This window comes from Bos taurus, chromosome 12 (genome assembly GCF_002263795.3).
Source record: "Bos taurus isolate L1 Dominette 01449 registration number 42190680 breed Hereford chromosome 12, ARS-UCD2.0, whole genome shotgun sequence".
NCBI lineage: Eukaryota > Metazoa > Chordata > Mammalia > Artiodactyla > Bovidae > Bos > Bos taurus.
The window spans coordinates 36340559-36358137 of record NC_037339.1 but is presented as its reverse complement, the minus strand read 5'-3'; the positions used below and the strand labels follow the sequence as shown (position 1 = coordinate 36358137).

Genomic DNA, 17579 nt, shown 5'->3' with positions numbered 1-17579 from the left:
GAAAGTGACTCCTTGTTTTGTCACCATTTGTTTTTGATTGATAGTTGCCTATTTACAGCAACTGCCCCTCTCTATTGTTTTGGGGGTTTTTTTGACCATGCCCTTGGCTTGCCAGATTTTATTTCCTGGACCAGGGATTGAACTCATGCCCTCTGCAGTGGAAACACAGTGTTAACCACTGGACCTCCAGGGAAGTCCCCAATCTTTTATTGTTGCTAGGTTTTTTCACACTGATTTATAAGCATACTTTAATAGAAGCATATTAACCCTTTCTGTTTTATGTTTTTGAATCTTACTGCTTGGTGCTTGGGGAGATTTTATTTTTAGGTAGTTACATCATTTGATCTTTTCCTTTATGGCTTTTGGTCATCTAATCTTGCTTAGAAAATATTTTTATATATTCTTTTTTTACTTTTCTTGCTTTAATTGTGGACTTTTTAGGTTTAATCCCTTAGGATTACATTAAAATAGATTAATATGGCTCAGAATTGACATTTTAACATTTTGAGTCTTTTTGAGAAACGTATCTACTCTACATTCATTCAGCTCATCATTTCTTCTCTTAAACCAAATTCTTTGGGTTTTTTCTTCATGTAGTTCTTGTACATTTATTTTAGATGCATTCATACAAATCATCTTATTGTGTTCATTGGGATCTTTCTCTCCCACACTTTTGCTACCACGTGTGTAACAAAACCAACACAGGATTCGAGCGGGATGACACTGCTGATGCTCGCGGCTGCAGGAGGGCAGGACGACCTGCTGAGGCTGCTCCTCAGGAAGGGGGCGAAGGTGAATGGTCGGCAGAAGAATGGGACTACAGCACTCATCCACGCCGCCGAGAAGGTGGGCCCTGCAGCATGCTGTTCTTTCACAGTCTTGGAGACAGAATCTGTGTCTGTGGGGCAGTGTGCTAGTCACACAGTCACATAACTTAGTTCAGTTCATCTATGACTTGTCATAAATCAGTGTTTTTATTGACAGTTGTACTTTGAAACTTCCAAATATCGTGTATCTAGCTGGAGGTGATTTGTATTGAAAAAGAACTTCTGATTAAGGTATTAATATTGATTTAATTCTTAGATTTTTAAAAAATCTTTTCCAATCTAAAGTATTCCTTTGGTTAATAATTTAATTAAAATATTCCCATGTTATTTTATTAAAGGACTGAGATGAAGAGGTTCTTTATCTTGAAATCAGTGGTTAAACTTGAGGTTGAAGTTGCTGGCAGACAGTGTGTGGCTGTGCAGGGTGCCAGTGGGAGGGGCCGCTCCATGCAGGGTCTTCCTGGGACCCTGGAGGGCGGGGGCGGGAGGGAGGAGCGAAAGTGGTGGTCTGTGGTATTCACCAACCTGCAGGAGATGGAATCTGAGTACTTTTGCTAATGGCTAGAAATTTCAAAACATCTTGAAATATCTTGTAAAGAATTTGAGGGGATTAAATCCTTTTTTTTTGTTTTTTTTAACAGAACTTTTTAACTACTGTGGCTATTCTTTTGGAAGCAGGAGCTTTTGTAAACGTCCAGCAGAACAATGGTGAGACGGCGCTAATGAAGGTAAATGCCTCCCTGGGAACATGTTCCCACAGGACCTCCCACTGCCACTGTACTGGGACTGGTGATCAACGGGGACAAGACAGTCTGTGGACTTGAAGGGGTTGCAGCTGAGTGACAGAAACAGTCCCAGAAAGACGGAGTTACTGAGTGTGACGAGAGGAAGCACAGGGAGCTGTGGGCTCTGTAACCTGGTGGCCAAGCTTTGTGGATTCAAGCTGAGCCTTGGAGGGAAGCTGGCAGCTGGCTCAGCTGCATCCTGAAGACCTAGGTTGGCTGGGATAAACCGTGTCAGTGGAAGGGGACAGGGTGTGCCCTGCAGAGACCCGGGCATGGAGCATATGGACGGGGATTCGTTACTTCACATTGGTGACTTCATCTCCTTGGCCTCAGGTTTCCTCACCTGTGTGTGGATTGTGGAAGCTTGGAGAAGTTCCCCACTCCCACCCACAGCTCCAGGTTTTCTGGCCTGAGGTGCTGTCCACCCACCAGGTTGTGACCCTGTTGTGGAGGCTGTGGCTCCCGCCTCCTCCATGAAGGGAGAGCTCACCAGGGGCTGGTGGCTGCAGTTCCTCTTCTAACCTTCTTTCCTGAGTCAGGCAGATGGTCAGACCCCTCGTTCACCGTGGGCCGGACCCTAAGGCTGTGCTGGACTCTGCCATTCTTCTTCCACACTAGGGGGTTAAAACTTGTTCACTGCTGGTGTTTCTGTTTCATTTTTGGTTCATAGAAAACTTTATTTTGTTCAGGCACCCTCTTGAATTTTAGTTATCCTTTATGTGTTCCTATTGAAGTATGTTTAGAGCATAAGTGGCAGCTGAAAGCATGAATTTAAAACTTAGTGAGAAATCACCAGGCACATTCTAAACAACAGATATTTAAATAGGAGCATAAAGGGTGTGTGTGGAGTGAGGGTTGCACAAAACTGTCTACATCTGTGCCAAGGAAGTAGGAGTTCATTCAAATAGCAGCTGGGAGCCTTCAAAAAGTTTAACCTCGAGAAAGACTTAATCCGAATAGAGGCTGGACTTTGATGCTGCTGTGTAATATCCCCCATTACAGTGGGTGGCATGGATTGGTTTGCAGACTTGTGGTAGGATTTTTATACATATTGTAAATGCTCAGGTGTTTAACATGTGAATCTTAAGCTCAGGAGAGAGGCAGGCTAAACTCAAATTGGGAGGGAAATGGCAGAGAAGCAGGAGGGAGGGACAGTCGCAGGAGGACCACAGGACTTCTATTTCCAAGCCAGTTTCCAGCCCCAGGGATCCTTCTCCATGGAGAACTCTCAGCTCAGAGAGAAACAGACACTGATCACAGCTGAGTAATTTGTACTCCTTTACTCCTGACACAGGCTTGTAAAAGAGGAAACTCAGACATTGTCCGGCTGGTCATTGAATGTGGAGCTGACTGCAATATTCTGTCAAAGCACCAGAACAGTGCGCTGCATTTTGCAAAGCAGTGCAACAACGTGCTGGTGTATGACCTGCTGAAGAGCCACTTAGAGACGTAAGTGTGGGAGGAGTGTGCCCTGGATGTAATGGACAGTGTGTATGTAACAGCTCAGAAAAAGATAAGTACAAGTCACAATGGGTTTCTGGTCTAAGAAGATGAATTTTAAAAGTGGTGTACAAAGTCTGCAAGTTATTGAGGACTTAGAAACCTTCAAACTTAATGCTGTTCTATCTAGGAGTATCATCTTAAAATATTAATTACACTCTTAACTTGGCTTCCAAACATTTTCTTAAAGCCATTTAAACTTCATTGTTTCTAAGAGATACAATTTTTGAGAGCAGTTTTTAGATTCTGAGCGAAGTTGAAAAGAAAGTAGCGATTTCCCACATGCATTGTCCTACCCTGGCAGTGAGGCTGTTACAGTCAATGGACCCACCATCATGGCTGACCCGCACATCCCCCTGACCTAGAGCCCCCCGAGGTTCCCCTTGGTGTCACAGATCCTGTTTTCGGGCGAATGTGTGATGACGTGTACCCACCATCGCCCTGTCACACACTCAACTCACCACCCTAAACATCCTCTGTGCTTCCCCATCTGTTCAACTTGCCCAAACCCTGGAGACCACTGATGTTTTTACTGCTAGTTGGACTCATACACTATTTGCCCTTTTCCAGGTTTGCATCTTTGTGATAAGCATTCATGTCTCCCCATCTTTACGCAGCCTGATAAACTTGTTTTAGTGCTGAATGGTTATTACATTGTCTGGAAATTATCACAGTTTAGTTATTCAAGTTCCTGCCTTTTCAAATGAATTCAAAATCATCAGATGTTATTGGAAGTCCATAAAAGTAATCTAGTAGTTTTTTATTACTTCTCTTGCTCACATGTAACAGGTGCTTCAGGAGCAGTACTGTTGTAGGTAAGGGGCTTTCTGTCAGGTAGCAGAGCCCCTCTCCTCCCCACCCACCAAGGGTAAGATAGGACTTGGATCTTCACACCTGAAAGATGGTTATTCTCATTCCAGATATAAGCAAATTTCAGACAAGAGACAAAAAAAAAAGGCAAAAGGGGGTGTTTCTAGCAACCTGGGCTGCCATCCCTGAGAGCCTCAGCAGCCAGGTATTGGTTATAGGTGGCCACCAAGTAGAGAGACTAGCCTGCCTGCTTTGCCCACAGCTGAGGGGGGGTCCGGGCATTGCTGGGCTTTGTTTCACATCTGTGAGTAAATGGTTTTGGAGATTTTATGCTCCTTAAAGCAGAGCATCTTTTGGAAGGTGGCAGGGGGGGTTCGGGTCAGATCAGTTACACTTTACCTGCAGGATAGTCTCAAAATACTTTTCTGAATTAGCACCAATCATTTTATTTGACTGCTTTCTAAACCAAGTACTATAACAAGACTTTGTGTGACAATTCTTGGCTTTATTTTCTAGCAGAATTCTTATTTCTGATTCTCCTTGATCATTCATACACTCACTTGACGAGTGTGTGTTCAACTCCAACTGTGTGCCTGGCACAACGCAAGAGACTCAGGGGGTGGGGCGTGAGAGGACATCTAAGACAGACAGGTGTGTGCTGAGCACACAGGAGTGCTCAGAACAAAGAGCAAGGGGCAGGAGTTTTTCAAGATGGCTCTGGGGAGGCTTCACTAGTCCTACTGTTTTGTGCCTCAAGATTCTTACATGAACAGCGTTTACTCTGTTTTTTTATTAGACTTTCGAGAGTAGCTGAAGAAACTATCAAGGATTACTTTGAAGCACGTCTTGCGCTACTGGAACCAGTCTTCCCAATAGCGTGCCATCGCCTCTGTGAGGGGCCAGATTTCTCAATGGATTTCAATTACAGACCCCCACAGACTATACCAGAAGGTAAGCCTTGTTTTTCTCCCACTTTGAAATGTGACATTTTAAACATTAATAACCTTTTCTTTGAAGAAAACCTTAACAAACTCCATCATGTATACTAATTATATAAAATAGGTAAGAACAAAATGCAGCCGATACCATTGTAGCTGACCCTGAGAAGTCTACACAGCAGTCTTTACATTTGTTTTAGAAGTTTAATAAGTTTAATAATACTTTTTATTAAAATTTACTGAATCTAGCTTTCAACATGGTTTAAGTCCAGAATCAATATTTTTCTTGAGTTTTATTATTGAGTCTTGCCCTTTAGAAGAGATCAAGAATAAAGAGAATGTGTTGCCCCATTGTAAAGTTGAGTAGTAAGAGATGAGAATTTCAGTCCTGCCTCCTATGAGTTTATGCTTAACAGCTACTTGGCAGGTGAGACCATGGCCGCCTCTAGGACACGGGTGCCGAATATATGGAATGGAGACAGCACTTTCTTGGCCTGAAAGGTGGGAATTGGGTTGGGTTCTGGCTTTTGTTTTGTTTGTTCTTGTTCAGTTGCTCAGTCGTGTCCCAACTCTGCAACTCTGCAATGCCACACTCTGTCCTCCTCTGTCTCCCAGAGTTTGCTCAAACTCAAGTCCATGGAGTCAGTGATACCATCTCATCCTCTGCTGCCCCCTTCTCCTCCTGCCTTCAGTCTTTCCCAGCATCAGGGTTCTTTTCCAGTGAGTCTGCTCTTCACATCTGGTGGCCAAACAATTTAGGCTTCAGCATCAATCCTTCCAGTACACACTCAGGGTTGATTTCCTTTAAGATCAACTGGTTTGAAATGTTTTGTTTAAATATTTGTTAATGGAAACTTAAGCTACAGCTCTACCAATCAAAGCCAGTCATTCCTAACATCTTAGTTGTTAGTCAGCTGTGGATTTGACTGTCCAAGTGGACCATTTGCTGGGCACCCACACCAGTGCTCTGGTGCAGCTGGACAGCCCTGGGTTACATGTGGCTTTTTCTGCACATGCACAATGTCTGCAACCACTAACAATGTTTTCTACTCATCTGAAATCTTACCAAGACAGCCAGCTATCCTGACTCTTGAGACTTGGCATATGGTCTTCTCAGTCTGCTCTCAAAGTCCCACCCAGACCAGGACTTTCAGCCAACACCTTTAAAAGTACTCAAGTTTGACAGACATTGACCTTGGTATCTTGAGGGGTATGTAGCTCTTAAAATTGAAGGAAAACAATTTATATTGATAACCATGAAACAAATGCCAGCAAATTGACTAGAGTACCTTGGTCATACCCTTTGTTTGGATCAAGTATGTGTCTTGTCAGACTAGGGTTAAGGACCACTCTGCTCCTGGATCCCAGTCTCAGGTTGGCAGGAACATAAACATGACCTTCATGAACACGTTTTCTAATAGGATTCCCCTGTGGATGGCCTGTGCACTTAAGCTCTCATGATGTCCTCAAGCTCTGCGAGGTGCCGTCTTTGGATGGAAATTAAAATCTGTATTTACATCTCCTCGATTCAGGCTCTGGCGTCCTGCTGTTTATCTTCCATGCAAACTTTCTGGGTAAAGAGGTCATTGCTCGCCTCTGTGGACCATGTAGTGTACAAGCTGTTGTTTTAAATGATAAATTTCAACTTCCTGTTTTTCTGGTAAGTCTCTGTAGTTCATTACTGATGAGTACATTCTTCTAATCAAAAGCAGGGATGACCTATAAATTCTTCTATTAATCGCAGTTTTTGGAAATGGCAATAACCCAATAATCACTGTTTTAAAATTCTCGGTCTAGAAACTAATTTTAAATATGCCTTTAAATGCATTATAATTACAAATGTTCACTTAAAATTCAAAAAGAAAAGCATGCTGTTGATGTTTCAAAAAATCCCAGTGCAAACACTGTGCTGTTATATAGTGACCATTTTACTCTAATTTTTTTAAATTAAAAATGCCCTTGAAGATGTTCCCTGGTGGCTCCGACAGTAAAGCTGCCCAGAATGCAGGAGACCCGGGTTCAATCCCTGGTCAGGAAGATCCCCTGGAGAAGGAAATGGCAACCCACTCCAGTACTCTTACCTAGAAAATCCCATGGATGGAGGAGCCTGGTGGGTACAGTCCATGGGGTTGCAAAGAGTTGGACACGACTGAGCGACTTCACTTTCACTTGCCATATACAAAAGTCTGTCCTTAGGCTGAATTAAAATTAACTGGTTATGAAGATTTTTAATACTCATGTTATATATATATGTCTGGATACATATTAATGAAGGATTTATCTCTATATTGCTTTTCCAGATGAAGGTATCTAAGTCAAGGGAAAAGTAATCACAGCATGTTGCCTTATAAAGAAACACAAACAAAATGTATTTTCTTCTGTGTCATTAGAGTCTAAAGATGTCTGGAGTCCGGCTGTTACTAGATAGAGATGGCTGTCTACAAAAATGCTCATCTTTCATTTGCTCTCTTCCCCAGGACAGTCATTTTGTTTACTCATTCAGCCCTGTGGCAGGCCTCAATAAAATGTTCATAAGGCTGACAGAAGCACCTTCTGCTAAGGTGAGAATCCTTTCCTTGCATCTATTGTCACTGCTCGGGTGTTCCTGCCTGGATCTGAGATGGGCTCAACCCTCTTGATGTCCATGGAACACAGCCGTAGGGGATGTTCTATACTGTGATACCTAATTTTCCACGTGTATGATCACTAGCTAGACTGAATAAGGGAGTAACCTAAAAATTCAAGTACTTGGATCTTTAATTAAAATAATGGTACTCTATCCACTACACCGATAACCAATTTGAGAGTCCTGCCAAAGAGACAGGGTTTTTTCCCCCTCTCTTCTAACTAAGGAAAACTAGAAATATATCCTGGTTTTTTTTTTTTCCTTTCAACAGGTTAAGTTGCTAATAGGTGCATACAGAGTACAGCTACAGTGACCAGAAAGAATTGGAAGAGTTTCTCTTAAGACCTATTTCTAAATACTCTTTGAAGCAGTTTGGAATTCTGGCACAGCTAATATTTCCAAATTTAAAGTTTCTTCTGTAAGCCTCTTGCATTGAAGGCCAGTCATCTGTTACAGTCTGTTGAGATGGGACACAGTGGGTCTAACATAAAACACAGCTGTAAGTATTTGTGCAAGTGTTCTGAGTCTCAGTGTTGTGTCCAGACTATGTTTTTCCACAATGTGGAATGGTACATATGAGGATTATTTAAGAAAATTAAAACTTTTTTTTTTTAACTTGAAATTTTTTTTTACTAGCCCTAGTGAATTTTTGTGTTAAAAAACCCCAGCAGGAATGTTACATTAAGTTATCCAGGCACTAAGATAAGGTATGAGTTTGCAGCCCTCAAAGTAGGACGAATCTTAAAAAAACACGAAGGTTGAAGGTTTGACCTTTCCAACAAGCTGTTGACATCAATCCTGAGTAAGTGACAGCCCAGCCACACTGTGCCTCCAGTCAAGTGATTTCCCACGGGGCTAATGCTTCCATTCTTTCAAGAAACATTTGGCAAACTAATAAACCAAGATGTCTGGATTATTGAAATGTATAAAATCATTAAGTTCGATTGGTTTTATAATTGAGTTAAATTTTAATGAAAAATTTTCAGAAATGTCTGGGTTCCAGAACCCTGTCAGATACCAAGATCCAAGATGCTCTAGTTCTTTACATGAAATGATGTTGTACCTGCATTTAACCCGTTTGAGTCGCACCTTTTACTTTCAATCATCTCTGGACTAACAGTACCTAAAACAAAGTAAATGCTAGGTGTTAATGTTAATTCTATGTAGAGGGTTCCTGGTGTGCTTTAGGGGAACTTTTTTCTGCCCTAGACTCAGGCAGAACTTGTGGATACTTAGAGCAAACCACATACACTGTATAGACATTTCAGGGTTAAACTGACTTTTCCTATAGTGTCCTCAATAAAATACAATGTTTGTCTGTTTTCTATCTCAAGTCTCAGGACTTCAGCAAAAAGGTGATGTGAAATGTCTGGAATGTCTGGTTTAGCAATAGTAATACCTGCGTTAGACTTTTCAACTGTATTGGATCCTGTACTCCTCTGCATCTGACTTCACAGCTGCGAGATCTGTGTCAGCAGCAGTGCACTTTGTCCAGGATTGTAAGAGAAGTGAGTTTTTAAAGAACATTCCTGTTATCATAAGAGCACACCTTTACAAGAGCACTGGGAATATAACCACTTGTAGAGCCATGCAGGTTAATATAGTTGTTTTCATCTAAACTCACTTCTCTCTATAGTAGGTGAACCTAAGCAGATGTGCTCTTGGGTGGGGAAATTCTGACCCTTGTGGCTTAAGGATGATGAGGTCTTGAACCTCTCAACTGCCAACTGACAAGGCAGCTGATTAGATCAGATCCTTCAGTTAATATTTCCATATATGTATATAATGATTGCTCTGAAAAACCCAATTCTCAAGCAGTACCTTATCAAAGGTTTGCAGATTTGCTGCTACTACTATTGAGTAGAAACCAAAGCCATCTCAAGCCCCATAACTACAACTGAGCTTAGGGCCACAGGAGATCTCAACTATAATGGGATTGCATTGCTCATTATCCAGATTCACTGAAGAGCCATTAGTACACATTTTTCTACTTCAGTTTTCTCTTAACTCTAAAAACCTTGACTCCTCAGCAATTACTACTTTCCAGTGTATATACTGGGAGAAGGAAATGGCAACCCACTCCAGTGTTCTTGCCTGGAGAATCCCAGGGACGGGGGAGCCTGGTGGGCTACCATCTCTGGGGTCACACAGAGTCGGACACGACTGAAGCGACTTAGTAGTGTATATACTGAGGTAAGAACATAATGCAAAATTGGGTTGTCAGTTTAACTCATCAGAGAACTGGGCAACTCTCATGAATGTGACTCCAACAGAAAGCACATTATACATCCTTGTTTAGGGTACCAGCACCAAAGAAAAGTACCTAATATACCTACCAATAAATGCTGAAGTATGGCTGGATGGGGAGTTACTGCCTTTGCTAGACATTCTCATCTTAACTCCTTAAGTAAGTGGAATGTCAGGAAGTTTAAATTTGAAGCTCAAGTGCTACTTTTAAAATTCTACTTGGAACTGTTACACTTCCAGATTTAAGTCATATGAAAATTTGCTAGTTTATTTAGTAGTAAGACTTTAGCATACAGAAAGTTGACAGACTTTAGTGTGTTTTAGGGTTAGGGTTAGGGAATAACAAAACATGATTTACAAAATAAGAATTCAGAAAATTTTGGGACTTGCCTGGCAGTCCAATGGTTAAGACTCCATGCTTCCAATGCAGTGGGTGCAGGTTCAATTCCCAATCAGGGAATTAAGATCCCACATGGACAAATATATAAAGTCTTTGAGAATTTAGAAAAATTTCATGAATGCAGTAAAATCTGTTTCACAGCATAATACAGTACAAACCCTTTTAAGTTATTCTGAAAAACATTGCTAGGTAAGCTCAGGACACTGAGGGCGTCTACACCACTTCCCTCTGCCAACCTGCAGGCGATGAAGCTCTTTTCCAGGCAAACCTGGCGTTTCCAGGCCTGACTTCTTCCAACTGGTACAAAAGAGCTTTACTCGTGGGCTGGAAAATGGTAATAATAACGGTGAGGTCCACAATCTAGTCAAGACACACTCACCCTGAGCTCCCCAAGAACCACCCTCCTGTCTGCCATCATTTTGTGGAAGAAGCTGACTTGCAGAAGCTCTACCACAGTCTGTCTTGATTCATGTCTCACTACTTCCTTCCCTTGGGCCAAGATACATGTCAGTAAAAACATGATTCTTCTCACTTGAACAAAGAAAAATTTCTTATAAGTAGTTCCTTTGTCTTGGGGACTAACCCAAAATTGTAGGTTACTTGGGGTATTTTTTTCTTTTTTTTAAAACCTACAACAATTTCTAGTTCCAGGGGGTAGGGGCTGGGTCTGTGGTAGTCAGTCAGTGTGCCAGGGGAAGGTATACAATTGAGGAAAACAAACCTGGATAAAGTGTCATGACTGCTCATCTATCCACAGGTTGTTTATAATGGAGTGGTAATAAATTGCAAAATAAAACAAAATTCTTCTGGCTCATTTCTCCTTGTCATGAATTTCTCCCACAGAATGATTTCACCTGGGGGGAAAAAAAGTAAATTCATTGTTAAAAAATAGTAATAGTATATATTTTCTAAAGAAAAAATAAGGTTTCTGTTACAAATAATTTGCTGGGATAGAATTCAACACCTGAAGTCATACTTGACCTATAAAACTAGTATTTTGTTGTGAACTCGTATACAGAGATTAAAAGTACCTTAAGAGTTTGGAAAACCAGGTCCCTAGCCCAGAGCAGCACCACCTTGTTAAGAAAGGAAAATTCTTGGGCCTTTAAGTCACAGAGTGGGGCCCAGCAGAGTGGGGCCCAGCAGTCTGTTGTATGATTTCTGACAGAAAAATAAGACACTTCTTCCTTCTTCTAGAATTAAATATACATCTTCCATTTTATTTAACTGTCAAAGTTACTGTTTTCCTTGAATGAAGTTTCTTTTCACTGACCAGAAACTAAAGTCTGGAATGAAAAGCAGTAGATTGGCCATATAAAACCATATCTTCAGCATCATAGCACAGTTGGCCTATGTACATACGGGTTTTTTTCTTACCTGTATTTTTTTTACTTAAGTAAGGAACCTACGTACTAAAACACTTTGAAAATTTAATGCCAACAAAATGCCCAGAGTATAAAGTAATTCTCTGTAAACCTATTTTCAAAGGGCAATTATAAATTATAATTGATCAGTAAAAAAAGGGTTTTTAAAAGTAAAACATTATTTTTAAAGGGGGCAGCAGGGTAGAGCTCCTTGGTCTAGAGCTTAAGAATCAGTGCCTTCACTACCATGCCTTGGTCAGTGACCTGAAATCCCAATAAGCCATGTGGTGTGTTCAAAATTTTTTTAAACTGCTGGATCCCACCACACACCACCCCCCACCCCCTGCAAGATCCTGTTCAGTAGACAATGTGTAGAGCTGGGAATTGGCATTTCCAGGAAGTTTCCAGGTGATAATGATTCTGACTCGGAGCTTCAAGAACAACAACCCAATGTAATTCCAGGGCTGGATAAACAGCTGTCATATTGTGTGTCCATGAGACCTCAGATGCTTTGAAAAGGTGACATTTCCCAAAAGTGTGGCCCCGGTCAGTGCTGCTCACTCACTGTGGATGCAGATCCCCTGGGACCCTATTAAGCCAGTGCTCTGATGTCATCAGTCTCATCTCACAAGCGATAATCAAGAAAGGCTGAGGTTCCTGCTCCCCAAGACCACTGTAACAAGAACAGATTAAAATCACCAGATTAGGGGTGTGGGTGAGGGAAAAAATATCCTTAATACTTTTGGGATCTATTAGGATGACAATATACCATTCATGACGGTTGTCATCATAATGACTCTAAAGAACTTTATAATTTTTAAAAATATTCGAAAATCTGTTTCTAAAATCCTCTTTCAAAGGTGGAAAGCAGCAAGGGAAAAAACGGAGTTCATGTCCCAGGTTGAATCTGAGTTGACGATGTTGAGTCATTTTTAAGATTATACGCTTTCCTAAGGGACACAAGACTAAAATTTTAGGCTGAGAATGACTAGAAAACAGGAGGAACTTTTTTCTGCATAAATAGGACCCTGTTTATTGCATTTCTATTCCCTGTCCAGTCTCGCCTAAAGACTAATCAGTATATTACTACCAGTGGGGGAAATTGGAGCTAAAAATAACCTCAAATCTTCCACAAAGAAAAGAGCAGCAACCCTCTGAATCACATACAAAGACAGAGAAGCACAGGTTTCAACTCGCCCATAAACTGTTGTACTAATGCTAACACATGGACCAAGTCATTCAGCAAATCCTGGCATCGGGAAGATGAAAGCAGTGGTGACTGCAAGTGCTGGCTGACCTGAAAGGAAACTCTGGCAGGTTTTCCTCAGCTCTCAACTTTGGGCTCACACAGGAAGCCAAATTTCAGGTAGCTTCATCCATGTTTCCTTTTCTCCTAGGATTACAATAAAATCCGATTTAGCCATTTAAAAACAAGTTTAAATGATCAATTAAAAACCATGTGTTATCTCATTTCCCACAGTCCACGACAGTAATTAAGTTCCACCAAGACGCCATTTAAATCTCTACCTCATCTGATTATGTCCATTCAGTCAAGATTGTTTCTTTGTTTCGTCAAAGAACATCAACTGACTTAAAATTCTGCTCAATTTTGTGTTTCAGCAGCAGAGAAAACACTTCAATCCTAGATGGTAAAGTGTCCTGTTTTCATCTTCCATAGATAGGTCCTCTTGTCTGGACTGCTGGTCCCTCATCACAGCCCTGTGATGCTTGTAATACAAAATCCTACATAGGATCCCGATTCCTATCCTATCTACAAAATGTTATTCGGCTTGTTCCAAGGTAGGGCACACAAAACCTGCTGTGCTCCATCAGATGACTTCTTACCTACCAAGACAGCATGCACTCCAGGTTTTCTGCTGGGGTACAGTTTGTGTTTATTGTTACCTCATCCGTATGAAGTGTGTCTTAATAGCATCCCTGAAATACTAGTTCCGTAGTACACAATTATAATTGAGAAGTAAATAACTAGTTTTAGGCTCACTACTACTAGTGACCCAAATATACCAGAAGTAACTATCCTCAACTGGTACTTTTCAAACCCGTTTAGGTCTCAAATTACCTGAGAATTGGATGAAGTATCACCCTCCCTGCAAAAAGCATGCAAAAATTATGTGAAAATCCTGGGTGTGCAACAGGCTCACAGCCAACTCCATAGTCCCAGTTTAAGAACCTTAAATATATTTTCAAGCAAAGCATGCCATAAATCAACAAAAATTATGTTTTATATTATTTCCATCTGCAACTAGCATTCTACATTAGTTTTATAACTGTATTACCTATATATATTAACCTTTGGTAAAATCAAGGATGAGAAGAAAAATGGAAATAAATCAAAATGGACACCCGCATTACTTAACTCTTACAGACACAATGACACCAGGACTACTAAAGATTTTAATTATCTTCAGTGAACCCACAAATTTTGCAAAGCACTAACTACACTGAAAACTAAAAAGGTACTCTCCAGAATTTAGAAACTGCTAGTTGGCAGTCTTAAAAAGGGTGGTTTACCTTAATCCTTTAATTCAATATTAAAAAACAATCACTAGAGTTGTTTAAAGAAGTAGTCTCTGGGATTCCTTGGTGGTACAGTGGTTAAGAATCCACTGCCAATGCACAGGACACAGGTTCGATTCCTGGTCTGGAAGTCCCACATGTCCTGAGGCAACTAAGCCTGTGTGTGCCACAACTACTGAAGCCCACCCACCTTAGAGCTGGTACTCTGCAACCAGAGAATAGCCCCCACTCGCCACAACTAGAGAAAGCCTACACACCATCGAAGACCCAGCACAGACAAAAAAACAAAAACTAAAATAATGACGTAGTCTCATACCAAATGTGGCCAGATTTACTCTGCACTGGGTTGTAACCAATACCAGTAAGACACACAGGTGTCCTGCTACCCACATCCATTCAGTGATGCTCATAATTTAGAGTTAGGAATCTGAGGAGATGTAGAAGTTTGATATACTTTTAATATGTTCTGATCCTGAGGAATATTCAAAATGTGAAGATCAACCAAAAATTGTATTTAAATAAAAATAATTTTTTTCACAGTGCCACAAGGCTTGTGGGAAATTAGTTCCCCAACCAAACAACAAACCCAGGACCGTCAGTGAAACTGCCAAGTCCTAACCACTGGACTGTGAGAGAATTCCCTAGGAAAAGTCTTTAACTAAAACCTGAAGCTGTAACTATACAAAAACTATGTGACAAACGTGGTCCGTTTTTAATTTTAGGATAAAAGGCTCAGTCAGAACTTTGTAAGGTCTTCACAGTGCATAGGAATCTGCCTGCAAATGCAAGGCACACAGGTTTGATCCCTGGTCTGGGAATATTCCATATGCTACAGAGCACCTAAGCTCTCGTACCACAAATACTGAGCCCACGTGCTTCAAGAGAGAAGCCACCACGATGAGAAGTCCGAGTACTGCAACGAAGACTAGCCCCCACTTGCCAGCACAAAGCACCCATAAATATTTTTTTAAGTCATAGGCAGAGTTACTTTAAAAAAAAAAAAAGCTGTGTGAGAATTAATGTTTGATTTTACATTCCATTCCAGTACATCTGAAATGGCTGGTAACAGTGAAAACAAAAATGACTCCAACCACACCGTAAGATTTTTTTCACATAGTCAGAAATGTGAATGGCCGATACCACATGTACTTTTCTGATGACTTTTCTCAAAGAAACAAACATTAAAAATACAGAAGGCATATTCTTAACAGTCAACTATGTACCAATGAGATTGAGTACTCACATTCTCATTTTCCGCTGAGTTAATACAAGTCAATCATTATTACATAGTCTATTATATAAATTACATATAAATAATAGTACATTGCAAGAAATTACTATGGAAGATAAATACTACATAATTCAACAAGTATGGAGGTTGAGGAATACTCTACAAAGGTCTTCCAATTACAACACATGAATTGTAAAAACTGAATAAACAGGATTTTAATAATGGCTCATGGTGAAAAATAATACCTTGCCAGAAATCACCCCCAAAGGTAATGTTCTCCTCTGGAGCAGACTCCTGTGGTATTGAACCATAAAGGAATCACATTCTTTATTAGCAAGCTCGCAAACGCCTTCTGAGAAATTCTGAAGTTCGTAGTTATGGAGAACGGGACATCCTCATGATTGTCACCCTCTGTGATCTTATGCAGAACCAAACATGATCCTCGGCCTTGATGGCAAAGACACCACAATAATGGCCACAAAAACAATAAACCAAAGGCAATTTACAACAGGCAAAATATGTACTGTACTCTTTACTGAAGTAATCTCATTCTGTTACCTAATACATTCTCTTTAAGCAACAAAGAATATGTCTTCAGAGATTATAGAGAAATGGTTTGTGATTAAGAGAACAGTATACCAAAAATTCAGAAGTCATTATTTTCCAAGAAAACGTAAAAGCAGTAAATCTGTTAAAAACATAACAATATATATATTTACAAGTTCTTCCTGCTTTTTGATGTAATACAATTTCAATTGATGAACACATGATACAAGAAAATACACCTTAAATTGACTGAATTCATCAGAAGGTAGACATTTTTTCAACATGACTCTAATTTTCATGACTTCTGGATTGAAAATCTGCAATAAAACTTAAAAACTCTAAGGCTTTGACTTTCTATCAGGTTCATGGATCTTCCACCCATGTTATCATGACAGAAGATATCACACCGTAAGATTTTTTCAACTAATAAGTTTCATCTTTCAGCTGGCATTATACAAAAATATGTAATAAAAACATTCAATTTTGGATTCCCAACATCATCTGGCTTTTCAGAATTCTAAAAGCTATCTGTACTTAAAATATACATATATATTATCTCATAGGTTATATACACAGATCAGTGAGTTTTATATCAACTAGTAATGAAACTTACACAACCTAGTTGTAAACAGCAGTTAAAAGTATGGTAAAAGAAAGGCAAATGTGCTTCACTAAAAAGGTACCTTAATGGCCAAAACTATCTGAAAAGATAATCAACATGAGAAGTTACTAGGGAAACATAATGTGCCTGCATCTCAACAGTGAATACCAACAGGACTGATGCTGGCATGGATACAGAGCTGTAGGCATCATCACTGCTCGGGCTGCAAGGCCAAGCAACTCTGGAAAACTGCTTGGCTGTTTCATACGCAACACTCAGCAACTCCACCCTTAGGTATTTTCCCCATGAAAAATGAAATGTGTAACTAATTTGCAGAAGAACATTCATAGCAGTTTTATGAAGAGCCCAGATTTGTATGTGTCTGCCATATGTGCAAAATCGATTGTCATGAGAGAAAGAAAGACCTTGGAATTGAAAAACACCACTGAAAATTGTCAAACTTAATTATGTTTCCAAATTCCTACAAGGCATTTTAAGTTAAAAAAAAAAAAAAAACCCAAAACAAAGAAACCAAAACTCTTCAAAACAAAAGTGAAAAAAAAAAAAAATCCAGGGACTTTACTGATGGTCCTGTAGTTAAGAATCTGCCAGCCAATGTAGAGGACACCGGTTCAACCCCTGGTCTGGGAAAACCCACAGGCCTCAGGGCAGCTAAGCCCCTGTACCACACACCGGAGCTCACAAGCTGCAACTACTGTAGCCTACGCACGCCAGAGCCTGTGCTCCACAGAGAAGCCCATGCACTCCAACTGGAGGACAGCCCCTGCTCTTTGGAACTAAAAAAAAAACACATGCAGCAAGGAAGACTCAGCACAGCAAAAAAATGAAATTTTAAAGGGAAAAAGCCCAGCAGCATTATCGGGTTGTGATAGTATTTCTCAAGTGCCCTCCCCAAAAAAGCCAAAGAAAACCAGCCTCTGTGGTCGTATACTCAGGTTAAGTTTTAAAAGCAAGTTCAGCTACAGCAACAATAAACTGTGTTTTTTGCTCAAGATGACATTACTTGTTCAGCCTCCACTGTTTTCTTTAAAAATTCAATATTCCAAATACATTACTGTCACAAAGAATCCCACAGTAGTTACTTCACAAATTAACCATGTTCACATATAATGAAAAGGAAAAAGAATGAACTATCAAATGACAGT

General features: G+C 40.3%; 2 protein-coding genes across 5 annotated transcripts in view; one reads left to right on the top strand and one right to left on the bottom strand.

Moving 5' to 3' along the window:
• The window catches only part of MPHOSPH8 (M-phase phosphoprotein 8), a 48024-nt gene extending 37077 nt beyond the window's left edge, over positions 1-10947 (top strand). For both annotated transcript variants that reach the window (XM_002691851.7, XM_005213825.5), the window contains exons 8-14: positions 706-846; positions 1469-1555; positions 2907-3061; positions 4719-4873; positions 6393-6520; positions 7338-7421; positions 7758-10947. In XM_002691851.7, the coding sequence (XP_002691897.2) occupies positions 706-846; positions 1469-1555; positions 2907-3061; positions 4719-4873; positions 6393-6520; positions 7338-7421; positions 7758-7799 (792 nt within the window). In that variant the 3' untranslated portion in view covers positions 7800-10947. The remainder of the gene's footprint in view (positions 1-705; positions 847-1468; positions 1556-2906; positions 3062-4718; positions 4874-6392; positions 6521-7337; positions 7422-7757) is intronic.
• The window catches only part of PSPC1 (paraspeckle component 1), a 93187-nt gene that overhangs the window by 6045 nt on the left and 69563 nt on the right, over positions 1-17579 (bottom strand). The window contains exons 7-10 of one of the 3 annotated variants that reach the window (XR_003037429.2): positions 12795-12890; positions 12063-12170; positions 10855-10987; positions 9981-10457 (exon numbers count right to left, since the gene is read on the bottom strand). The gene's annotated coding sequence lies outside the window, so the exon portion shown is untranslated. Of the gene's footprint in view, positions 1-9980; positions 10988-12062; positions 12171-12794; positions 12891-17579 lie in introns of those variants that run through there. The other 2 variants (XR_009496602.1, XR_003037428.2) reach the window with 2 other exon arrangements.